This window comes from Chiloscyllium punctatum, chromosome 36 (genome assembly GCF_047496795.1).
Source record: "Chiloscyllium punctatum isolate Juve2018m chromosome 36, sChiPun1.3, whole genome shotgun sequence".
NCBI lineage: Eukaryota > Metazoa > Chordata > Chondrichthyes > Orectolobiformes > Hemiscylliidae > Chiloscyllium > Chiloscyllium punctatum.
In genome coordinates, this window is record NC_092774.1 from 1,012,306 (window position 1) to 1,024,619 (window position 12,314).

Sequence of the window (12,314 nt, forward strand, 5' to 3'; positions counted from 1 at the left end):
GGCACCCCCATACAAAGCTTTCAGCAGTTTAGAAACTTCAGTCGATCAGCAGTACTGAAGTAAACAATGGCTAACAGTGCTTCGTCAGCAACCCGAAAGTATATTTCTTTTTTTCAGTGTTTACCATCTTTAATATACGGCTTTATTATGTTCCTCTATCGACATGGCGACAGCATGACAAGATTCACTCATCAACAATATCCAGCAGGAATTATCCATTTCCCTAAATCTGGAACATGAAGTTTTATGATGGCTTGAAAAACGAAGATCAATATGTAACTGTCCACAAACCATTCAATGGTCACAACACAGGAAGAAGGTCATTCGGTCCAAGGAGCCGATGCTACCTCTTTGAACACACTGCGTAAAGGTTTTCAATCTCTAACGTCATTGCCAACAAAGTATCACTCTCAGTATTTTTAACCCACGTTCAACTGCACTGGGGACAGGATGGTGATGAACCCGCTTTAAACTTTTTGTAAGTGTTTACTGGTCGGCGAACGTAGTGCCACTGTTGAAGAAGGGTGGTAAGGACAAGCCAGGGAACGAAAGGCCAGTGAGCCTGAGGCAGTGGTGGGCAATCTGTTGGAGGGAATCCTAGGAGCAGGATATATATGTATCTGGAAAGGCAAGGACGATTAGGAATAGTCAGCATGGCTTTGTGCGTGGGAAATCATGTCTCACAAATTTGATTTAGCTTTTGGAAGTAACAAAAAGGATTGATGAAGGCAGAGCGGTCGATGCCATCCATATAGACTTCAGTATGGCGTTCGACAAAGTTCTCTATGGGATACTGATCAGCAAGGTTAGATCTCATGGAATACAGGGAGAACTAGCCATTTGGATACAGAATTAGCTCAAAGGTAGAAGACAGTGGGTGGTGTTGGAGGGTTGGTTTTCAGACTGGAGGCCTGTGACCAATGGAGTGCCACAAGGATCGGTGCTGGGTCCTCTACTATTTTTTTGTCATTTACATAAACGATTTGGATGCGAGCATAAGAGGTACAGTTAGTAAGTTTGCAGCTGACACTAAAATTGGAGGTGCAGTGGACAGTGAAGAGGGTTACCTCAGATTACAACAGGATCTTGGCCAGATGGACCAATGGGCTAAGAAGTGGCAGATGGAGTTTAATTCAGATAAAAGCGAGATGCTGCATTTTGGGAAAGCAAATCACAGCAGGACTTTACACTTAATGGTTTAGGTTCAAGGGAGTGCAGTTGAACAAAGAGAATTCGGAGAGCAGGTTCATAGCTCCTTGAAAGTGGAGTCGCAGTTAGGTCGGATAGTGAAGAAGGGATTTGGTTTGCTTTCCTTTATTGGTCATTGTATTGAGTACAGGAGTTGGGAGGTCATGTTGCGGCTGTACAGGACATTGGTTAGGCCACTGTTGGAATATTGCGTGCAGTTCTGCTCTCCTTCCTATCGGAAAGCTGTTGTGAAACTTGAAATGGTTCAGGAAAGATTTACAAGGATGTTGCCAGGGTTGGAGGATTTGAGTTACATTGAGAGGCTGAACAGGCTGGGGCTGTTTTCCCTGGAGCGTCGGAGGCTGAGTGGTGACCTTATAGAGGTTGACAAAATTATGAGGGACATGGATAGGGTTAATTTGCAAAGTCTTTTCCCTGGAGTCGGGGAGTCCAGAACTAGAGATTTAGGGTGAGAGGGTGAAGATATAAAAGAGACCTAAGGTGCAACGTTTTCACACAGAGTGCGGTACATGTATGGAATGTGCAGCCAGAGGAAGTGGAGGAGGTTGGCACATTTGCAACATTTCAGAGGCATTTGGATGGTTACATGAATACGTAGGGTTTGGAGGGATATGATCCCGCTGCTGGCAGATGGGACGAGATTGGGTTTGGATATCTGGTGGGTATGGACGGGTTGGACCGAAGGGCCTGTTTTCATGCTGTCCATCTCTATGATTCAACTGAGTTTGTCCTGTTATTGATGTTACCACAATATATTTTCCCCCTCTCCCGAGCTGATAGAGGCATCGAAATATATTTTCAATTTTAGTTTAGTTAAAATGTCACGCACTGTGTGGTACAGTTTGATGATTTTTAACTTCATGTGAAAACTTTTCCATACAATTTTTATAAATTCTATCAACCTCGAATTGCTTGTTTTCAATCTTAGAATACTATCATGTAAACTTTCAGATATCATGGGTCATCTGTTCATGTGATAATAGACGGTCGCTCACTATGGATTTATTCAATCCCTGATGTACAACATCTCTCATAAACTGCATTCACCTACTTAACTGATCGTTCACGTCTTTATCATGCGTGTGCAATATCCCTACAATTCAATGTTAAATCTTTATTTTTTAATGTAATGCATCACAGAAAATGAACAGGAAAAATCTAAAACAATGTCTTGCACGCTGGCCCAATCATCAGAAGTTTGAAGATCCTTACTCACTGGAGAGCTTTGGAAAACAACAAATACATATCAGATCAGTGGCATCATTGTGAACATTCTAACTGATGGGAGAACTGGTACAAACTAAATCTACTGAAAGACTGTTCATCGCAATTTCAGACACATGTAACTATCGAATAAATCTGTCTGGTATTGAACACGTATGTTCTTGAAGTACTTTTGCAGCATTTACTGGCTCACATGAAATTTCTCTTGCAACATTGCAGAGGACACAACTTTCAACGTGGAATGACGTGAGAGTCGGTACAATTAGTGTTCTACATATTTCACACCGGTATAAGAATATAAGAACGACGAGCAGGCGTGGGCCATCTGCCCCATCAAGGCTGCACCACCATTCAATGAGAACATGGCTGATCTTTTCGAGGATTCCGTTACACTTACCCGCCGATTCTCAACAACCCATAATTCCAGTACAGTTCAATAATCCATAAACCTACGTTTGATTTCATCCAACAAGTTAATCTCAACTGCTTCACTGGGCAGGGAATTCCACAGATTCACAACAGAATGGCTGGAAAAGTTCCTCTTTCCCTCAGTCTGAAACCTGATCCTCCTTAGTTTAAGGCTACTTTGCCAAGTTCTACTTTCACCCACTAGTGTGGTGAACCTCCATGGTTCCATCATATCGACTCCGTTCATTATTGTCTATCTTTCTGTAAGATTCGCCCCTCATTCTTCTAAATTCAAAATACAGTCATAGTCTTCTTAAGCTGTCCTCTCCAGAATCAGTGCTGTGAACCTTCTCCACAACCTGTCCAGTGCCAGTGCATTATTTAGCTAAGACAGATTACTGCCTACTTCAACCTGAATCTCTGCATCGAGGAAGAAGGCAAGCTGATTTCCAGTCTGCTTCAACTTCACATGAGGGACATGAATACCATTTTTTCTTTTACTGAAGCGTTTATTTAGATTTCAAAAAATCTGAATTTGTCTGAAGTTTTGTAATTCAATTAAGTGTCAATCGACACAGTGAATATAAAGAAACAAAATTATTGACAGTAGCAAAAATGCAGAATACTTGACATTTCTGTTTGCAAATTAAATCTGAACGCATATGAATTACTAAATTTAGAAACTAAACGATGCATTCACCTCGCATTTGATGTGACTTCAATCATTCATTTTTCTTTACATAAAGGATCAATTAGATTTTACGGTCTACTCCAGTAGTAGAATTATGTCCCGAATAACAAATTCAAGTCTTAGTAAAATAGAAAACATTGAGTTGAACATGGGTGCCTGGGAGTGATCCTTGCATTTCTTCTTGACTAATATCGAATTTATAAAAGAGCAATAGTGGATTAAGAAGTCAGCTATTCATTACTTCGGCACGAGGTGAATATTGAAGCGGTTCATGCAACTTGCAATTTCATATTTCATGTACTTTCCTAATTAGGGTCATAGAGTCATAGAGATGTATAGCATGGAAAAAAAACCCTTCGGTCCAACCTCTCCATGCTGACCAGATATCCCAACCCAATCTAGTCCCATCTGCCAGCACTGGGCCCATATCCCTCCAAACCCTTCCTACTCATATCCCCATCCAAGTGCCTCTGAAATGTTGCAATTGTACCAGCCTCCTCCACTTCCTCTGGCAGCTCATTCCATACACATACCACCTTCTGCGTGAAAAAGTTACCCCTTAGGTGTCTTCTATTTTTCCCCTCTCACTGTGAACCTATTCCCTCCAGTTCTGGATTCCCCCACCCAGGGAAAAGACTTTGCATATTTACCCTATCCATGCCACTCATAATCTTATTAACCTCTATAACGTCACCCCACAGCCTCCATTGCTCCAGGGAAAACAGCCCTAGGCTGTTCAGCCTCTTCCTATAGCTCAAATCCTCCAACCCTGGCAAATCCTTGTAAATCTTTTCTGATCCCTTTCAAGTTTCATACCATCTTTCCGAAAGGAAGGAGACCAGAATTGCATGCAATAGTCCAAGAGTGGCCGAACCAATGACTTGTACAGCCGCAACATGACCTCCCAACGCCTGTACTCAATACTCTGACCAGTAATGGAAAGCAAAACAAACGCTTTATTTCACTATCCTATCTACCTGCGACTCCACTTTCAAGGAGCTATGAACCTGCACTCCAAGTTCTCTTTGTTCAGCAACACTCTCTCTGACCTTACCGTGAAGTGTAAAAGTCCTGCTAAGATTTGCAGCACCTCGCATTTATCTGAATTAAACTCCTTCTGCCACTTCTCAGACTGTTGGCCCATCTGGTCAAGATCCTGTTGCAAGCTAAGCTAACCCTCTTCACTGTGCACGACAACTCCAATTTTGGTGTCATCTGCAAACTTACTAACTGTACCTCTTATGCTCGTATCCAAATCATTCATGTAAATGACAAAATGTAGAGGACCCAACACCGATCCTTGTGACACTCCACTGGTCACAGGCACCCAGTCTGAAAAACAACCCTCCACCACCACCCTCTGTCTTCTACTTTTGAACCAGTTCTGCATCCAACTGGCTAGTTCTCCTTGTATTCCACGAGATCTAACCTTGCTAATCAGTCTTCCATGAGGAGCCGTGTCGAACGCCTTACTGAAGTGCATATAGGTCACATCTACTGCTCTGCTCTCATCAATCTTCTTTGATACTTCCTCAAAAAACTCAATCAAGTTTCTGAGACATGATTTCTCCCGCACAAAGCCACGTCAACTATCCCTAATCAGTCTTTGCCTTTCCAAATACATGTGAAACCTGCTCCCCAGGATTCCCTGCAACAACGTGCCCAACACTGAGGTCAGGCTCACTGGTCGATAGTTCACTGGCATATCTTTACCGCTCTTCATAAGCAATGGCACCAGGTTTGCCAACATCCAGTCTTCCGGAACCTCACCTGTTCAACAAAGATCGACTAAACTTAATGATGGAGCCTTTCACCATCTCGTGCTCTATCATCTGATCCAAGAATGTTGCTACTTCTCGATAAATTAATATGGGATAAAGCAATCCAATTTGTCTCACTGTTTCACAAATTGAAACGTTTCAAAGCATGCGATGAAACCAAATAGCTTACAAGCAATGCAGAACCTGAGTAAATTTACTTCTCATTCAAAAAGAATTGTCTCATCTTAGGAGCCACTAAGACTGTTGATCTCGAAGTTACACAAACTCACTCAGAAATCTTTCTTTCAATGGTTCTGAGCAACCTCCATTTCTGTGGGAATTTATTCTTGCATCTGTCCCCAATCGGGTCTCCTTCCAACTGAACCCGAAATGCTTTTTCTTAAATTATATGAAACAACGTCAGGTTACTGTTTCTGGACGTCAAATTCACAACGTAAACAATTTTACAAATTAAGCCAAAATAATTGAGACACCAGGCTGATGGTAGAAAAGAAAAGTGCAAACTGAAAATCTGAAACAAATGTGGAGAATGCTGGAGAACCCCAACACATGCAGAGAGAGGAACAGTGTTAAAATTGCCACTATGTTGTGACTCCTTATTTTCTATCCTTCTGTTCTGAGAGATCGTATCAGACTCTAAACATTTCTGTGTTTCACTCTTCATTGATGTTGACAGATCTCCTGATTTCATCCAACATTTTTGAAGTTTCTTTAAGGTATGGCGCGGTTATGCGTACTCCACAAAATTCATGTCAATAAATTTATATTCAACCTCCTTTGTTGCTATATGAGCTTATAAAATAAATTTGAAAGTGAAATCTAGTCTTTGAGCGACTTGAGCAGTGTTGATGTGCATGTCTTATTTTTATCTTCTGCCATATATCTTAGGACAAAACAGACAGCAACGAAACTTTAAAGGAAATAATACCAGTTTAGTCTTCTGGATATAAAATGCAATTCACTCTCAGTGTCACTGTACCCGTGATTTGGGTGTAAATGGATTGACGAAATGCAGTCCATCAATAGACTCTAGGCACACCAGTTACTCTAACCCGTCATTTCGAGAGGCTGATTTCACTGCCGTGATATGGTTTATGAAAATAATCCACAAGATTCTGATTCAAGCACTTAATTCATTAATGTACATGGAAATACGTACATGGGAAGAATGAAAAACAAGGCTTCAATATCTTGGATAATTCATGTCACTGGATAAATAGGAGAAAATTTTCCAGATATTAAGAAACCCAATTTACCAAAAAGCAATACATTTCTGTGTACATGAACTCTCTTAACATACTACGCCATAGCATAGACAGAATCTTTTTTAGCTAGACTTTCTACGGAGTGGAAACAGGACAAATGGCCCAAAAAGTCCATCTGACCCTCCGAAGAGCAACCCACCCAGACCCATTTCTCTCTGACTAATGCACCTAACGCAGTGTGGACAACTTGGCATGGTCTGCACAGCTTTGGACTGTGGGTGGAAACCGGAGCACCTGGAGGAGAGCCACATCTACACAGGGACAAGTTGCAAACATCAAACAGTCACTCGCCCGTGGCTGGAATCAACTGAGCTGACATGCTGCTCAATATAATAATCTGAACCGGGATGCCCATCCTTTCACTACAAGTGGAGAACAGGTGCCAGATTTTCAGCATTATTCACTTTCTGACTCCTGAAGAGTAATAACTGTGAGCAACACACAAACCAGCGATATTAACAGACAGACATTCGCTGCTTACATTGCTGCATTAAACTGCAACATACACTCACAAGCTGGAAGGCACTTCGCACAAAGTAATCGGCTTCATTTACACACCGCCCATTATCTGAACAACTTGAAGCATTCACCACCAAGATTCAGCCACAGATGTTGCGCCATCAATGTTAACGGCAACAACTCAGCTAACCACCTTCACACAACCGAACAAAACTGCACCCGCACCAGCTAACAAGGTGCACAGAAAATGGAAATTACCAACATCTGCAAATTCCCATCCTGATTGGAATGGTGTCGTTGTTCCTTCACTGATACTTGATCCTGATTCTGTACTTCTCTCCTCACACATGATGATGTACTGAGCCTCAACTAATGCAGTGGACCATGAGTTCAGGTCACCGCCGCCTGGTTGGCTTTTCTGTAACATTGACCAAACCAGACATTCCCACAGTTTTGAACAAAAAGAAAAAGTGTCGTGAAATAAATATCCTAATAATGATTGTCATTATTTGTCACTAAGAATAAAGTTTAGTGAGGAATTTTTTTGAATATTTCATTTTTTAAAGGCTTGCGTGAAGAAAATTGTGATGTAAAACAATATCGAGGTAAACATATAAGTTCCACATCAAATAGTGGAAAAAAACTCGAATGCGGCGAACGTGAATAAAGTAACATATGTAAAAATCACAACTCCAGGTTATAATTGATCCAATTTATTTGGAAGCACTAGCTTGTGGAGTGCTGCTCCTCTGTCAGCACAACGACATGATGAAGGGGCAGCGCTATGAAAGCTCGTGGTTCCAAATAAACCTGTTGGACTCTAACATGATGTTGTGTGATTTTTAACTTTGTCCACCCCAAACCAACACTAGCACCTCCACATAAAAGTCACCTCGTTCCATGAATAATATCACAAAACGGTCACACAGACCATTGGAATAGTCTGAGAGTATAATCCATTTGTGCGTGAGTTGAATCAATGGTGACACAGTGTTGACTGGTGTGTTACTGACACCATATTCACTGTTATCCCAGAATCCGGTGCACTCAAATATAACAGACAACCGTTACAGCTGTTCAGAATTTCTTGAGAAGATTGAAAATTTCTTCCTTCTTGGCTTTCCTTCAGTAATAACACCGTCAGCAAAACAAAATTTCAAACCAAGATAAGACGCCTAAACTGCCTCCACATTCTTATTCAGATCATGTCTGAAAGTAAGTCTGTCACAACTTTCATCAGAGAATGGGTACAACTCTCACCAGAGAATACGAGATACGTTTAAAGTGAGTTCAAATTTTCAAAGCGTTCACTCTGCCAACAAAATGATATTACTGTCAGCCCTGCCTCAATTTGCAGCTCTCTTGCTCCGACACAGAAAGGTAATTGTCTAATCCCGATTCCACCGGTTTGAGCATTATGTCAGCGCTGACGGAGCAGTTTGGTTCACGGGTCAGTTGGTGCACGTTTCTTCACGTCCTCGATTCTCTGTGGGAAAAGGAGAGGGCGGATCCTGTCGGGTTGCTCACTCAGCAGACTGTCCAAGTCATTTGGCAGAATGCTTCACCATTAGAACGTTCTAACAAGCAGGAAGATATCACTTGGGAAGGGCACAAACTGCGAGATCTCTCATGTTAACCTAGCTGGTCTGTGGCTACCCACACTGCTGTCTCAGTGAATGCGGGGTTTGGAAGGGTGGCGGGGACACCGGTAGGGACTTAAAACATATCCTTCTGGAATGGTCCTTTGCAAAGGATGTCTGGAGAAAGATGTCGTACTTTCTGTCGAGGCTCTTCACATGCAGCTCTTTGACTCAGGACACAGTGCTCTACGGTCAGTTCCCCATGACACACCCCAACACTGAAACAAACAACTGCACCTGGAAGGACACCAAATCGCTGAAACATGCACGTTTGTTGCCATTAAACTCTTTGGTATTCCAGAGCAAGTATTTGATCCCGAACGAGGGTTGCACAGTGGCATTTCCAAGGACCATGACTAAGTGTTGAGGGATGTATTAAACGTTGGGGAAGCTGCCACTAAGGCAGTGGAGAAAGACCACTGTCTTAGTTCTTACTGCACAAGCTATATGGGGGTCCGTTCAGTTATCAGACCCTCCTGATGTCTCAAGTATACATATAGTTACAATCTTGTCCATGTAAGACATGCCTTTAGAGTGTTCTGTAGAGAGTCAAATTCCAGTGTTTGTTTGTCCTTCATACAGGATTGTGCAAAAGTAGGAGAAAGTGAGGATTGCAGATGCTGGAGATCAAAGTCAAAAAGGGTGGTGGTGGAAAAGCACATCTGGCCGGGCAGAATCCGAGGAGCTGGAGAGTTGACTTTTGAAGCTTAAGATCTTTATCCTGATGAAGATTTTATGCTCGTAACGTCGAACCTCCTGTTCCTCGTATGATGCCTTACCGGCTCTGCTTTTCCAGCACCACACTTTTTAACGACGGTACAGTAGTGACCTGTTTCAGTGACTCGGTATTTAATTAAATGTATTTTATAAATACAGTTTTTATTTGGAGAGAGAAAAGAAGCATCTTTCTGTAAAATAAGTTTACAATAATTAAACTGAATTTCTTCAACAACTTTCCAAGTACAACAAGAAGAGCTTTTGATACTTGCCTGGCCATTGCCAAACATTCGACCAAATTCTGTGAATAACAAAACTGGCTAACAAAGGAACCGTGTATGTTGGAAATCAGAAACAAAGGAGAAATTGCTGGAAATACTTCGCAGATCTAGCAACATTTGCAGACAGAAAGCAGTATGGATGTTTCGCTTTGGTTATGTGAAGATGACTAGTTAACTGTGCCTTTTATTAGAACGACAATTCTAACAAATTTCTCGGAATAAATTCTGTAATTTCCAAAATTACAGAGACGTCTCAACAATAAAATGTAACAAATTAACACACAGCGCCTTTGTTCCACTGAGAATGTGAACGGCTAACTGCGCCCTTTATCACAGCAATGTTTCTTACACTTTCCTCAGAGGAACTTGCCTGTCGCGTTTCCATAATTACACAACTGCCTCAACAACAAAATGTACCAAATTGGCCCAGAGTCCCTTTGTTTCACTGACATTGCAATGGCTCTGTATAAATGCATCAGTATCGAGAAAGCTTTGGAATATAAAAAGAAGAAATAATAACTAAAATCAGTTGCAAATCAAGCTCCTCGAAACGCAAACATATTCAGTTTCTATTTTACTCTCTCCCAAATATTGACGAATAAATTAGGTAGATATTGTTCAGCAGGTTTCCCCACTACACACACTGTCAAAGCAGCGATGGGCACTGTTTCCAAACACACCCGAATTGTCTGAGGAGGTTTTCAACTCTGTGAGCTGTACGGAAACAACGGATAAGTGCAAGGATTTGGGGTGAATAGAGGTTGTGGTTGGGGAGCTCTGGAGCCTCAGAAACAGTTCCATCAAAAGTGAGAGAATAATGAAGACAAACTGGTTTTCATTTCTTATCATGCCACTATTTTATCTCGCATAGACTGATCATTATATTTTTGCCACATGTATGTTACTAATCATTGAACTATCAATGGTTAAGAAAATGTATTCAAGAGACCATAACTCACAGTTCAATAGCTGCAGAAGAAGTAAGTTCACCAGGGTTACAAACATCGTCCCAGCTGGTGGTTCCAGATCAAATCTGAACATTTGCTGAATGCTGTCTCACATGCTGTCTCACAGACACTGAGCAGCAGTTCACATACCAAGTGACTCCTCGATTTCTCTAACAGTTGGTTCCTTCACCAATACTTGTCCAGGGGCTCGTGTTTCTTTCCATCAACCAATAGATTTTGACGTGAGCGGACTATGAAGTAAACTCTGTCCTCTCCACCAATGAGAAATGATGTGACCATTAATGGGTACAATGAAACCGGTTTCATCTTAACAGATCAATGACGTTTCCGATTTTGACTTGGAAGCGAGTCCCCACTCCAGAATCCATACCACAGAATCACACAACCACAGGAGGTTATTGGTCTCAGATTCTTTGAAGATACTCTGCAACTCAGCATCTCCACGAGCAGCTGGAGAAAGAGCTCAATTTCCGTTTCGTCACTTGACACTCTTCAGGACTAAAAATGGAGACTAACAACTTCAGAGCTGAACCTCTACCCTTCCTTTAGATAACAAGTAACTCCTTTCCTCCCTTATATATTCCTGTCCTGTCGACATTCGTCTCAGCACAGCAGACCCATATTCATCCCATTCCCCGCAATCCTGACACCTATTCTGAGTCATAATTCTGTCCATTACTATAACTATCAGTCCGTTGTCTTATCCTCTGAGCACGCAGACCGCCTGTTTCAGTCTCTTCTCCTCCCCCATTTGTCTACAGTATTAAAAACTGTCATTACCCAGAATAATCACATTTGATTCAAAAAATTTACTCGCTTTGTGTGTCCACACATGCTGCTCAACTTGTTGTTTTATTCAAATGTTGGTCTTGTTTCTTTATAAAATCAGCTTTCCATTATTCTAAAAGTGTTAACCATTGAATTAACTTTTAGAATAACTTAAATAAGTCCACAAAAATCTTATCTTATTTTTACTACAGTTCGTATTTTCTATGTCTCTTCTGCAAACTTCTCCCCTCGTCTCCATCACTATACCTTCCAATATTTAACTCATCAGGATCATTCGGAAGAATTTGTCCAACCCAGTTGCGAGAGGAAATCATTGATTTCTTTTCCTCTTCCTCTGCCAAACCTGCTCAAATTTCAAATCATGTTGATTTCCCTCCTTGGATTGTTATCTCTTATGGGACGGATACAGTGCAATACAACAATGTTTCGCAATTATTCAAATTTGCCAAATAGCAAATTTCCTCTTGATATGCCTCATCTTTCAAACTTGCAGGGCCTGACATCATGGCAACTGTGACTGTACATGTAGAGTATAGAACGTAGAATATCGAACATTTCAGCGCAATACAGGCCCTTTTTTCCCTCCATATTGCGCCAACTTGTGGAATCAATCGGAAGCCGACCTGTGGAATCAGTCTATCGTACAGGAGTCCATTTTCATCCATAAGTCTGTCTAATGACCATTAAAATGCCCTTAAAGTTGTCGGCTCTACTACAGTTACAGGCAGTGCATTCCACGTCATTACGACTCTCTGAGTAAACTAAGTTATACAAAAATGGATCAAGTTTGTCACTTCATCAGAGAAAGGGAGGACTGTAGATTATGGAGATGAGAGTCGAACAGTGTGGCGCTGGAATACCACAAGAGGACAGACACCATCC

The 12,314-nt window shown here is 41.5% G+C and overlaps 1 protein-coding gene across 1 annotated transcript in view; it reads right to left on the minus strand.

Moving 5' to 3' along the window:
- LOC140461065 (scavenger receptor cysteine-rich domain-containing protein DMBT1-like) overlaps nucleotides 1-12,314 on the minus strand; it is a 47,900-nt gene that overhangs the window by 11,056 nt on the left and 24,530 nt on the right. Inside the window, exon 6 of the mRNA XM_072555849.1 lies at nucleotides 10,635-10,688. Coding sequence (XP_072411950.1) covers nucleotides 10,635-10,688 — 54 coding nt within the window. The remainder of the gene's footprint in view (nucleotides 1-10,634; nucleotides 10,689-12,314) is intronic.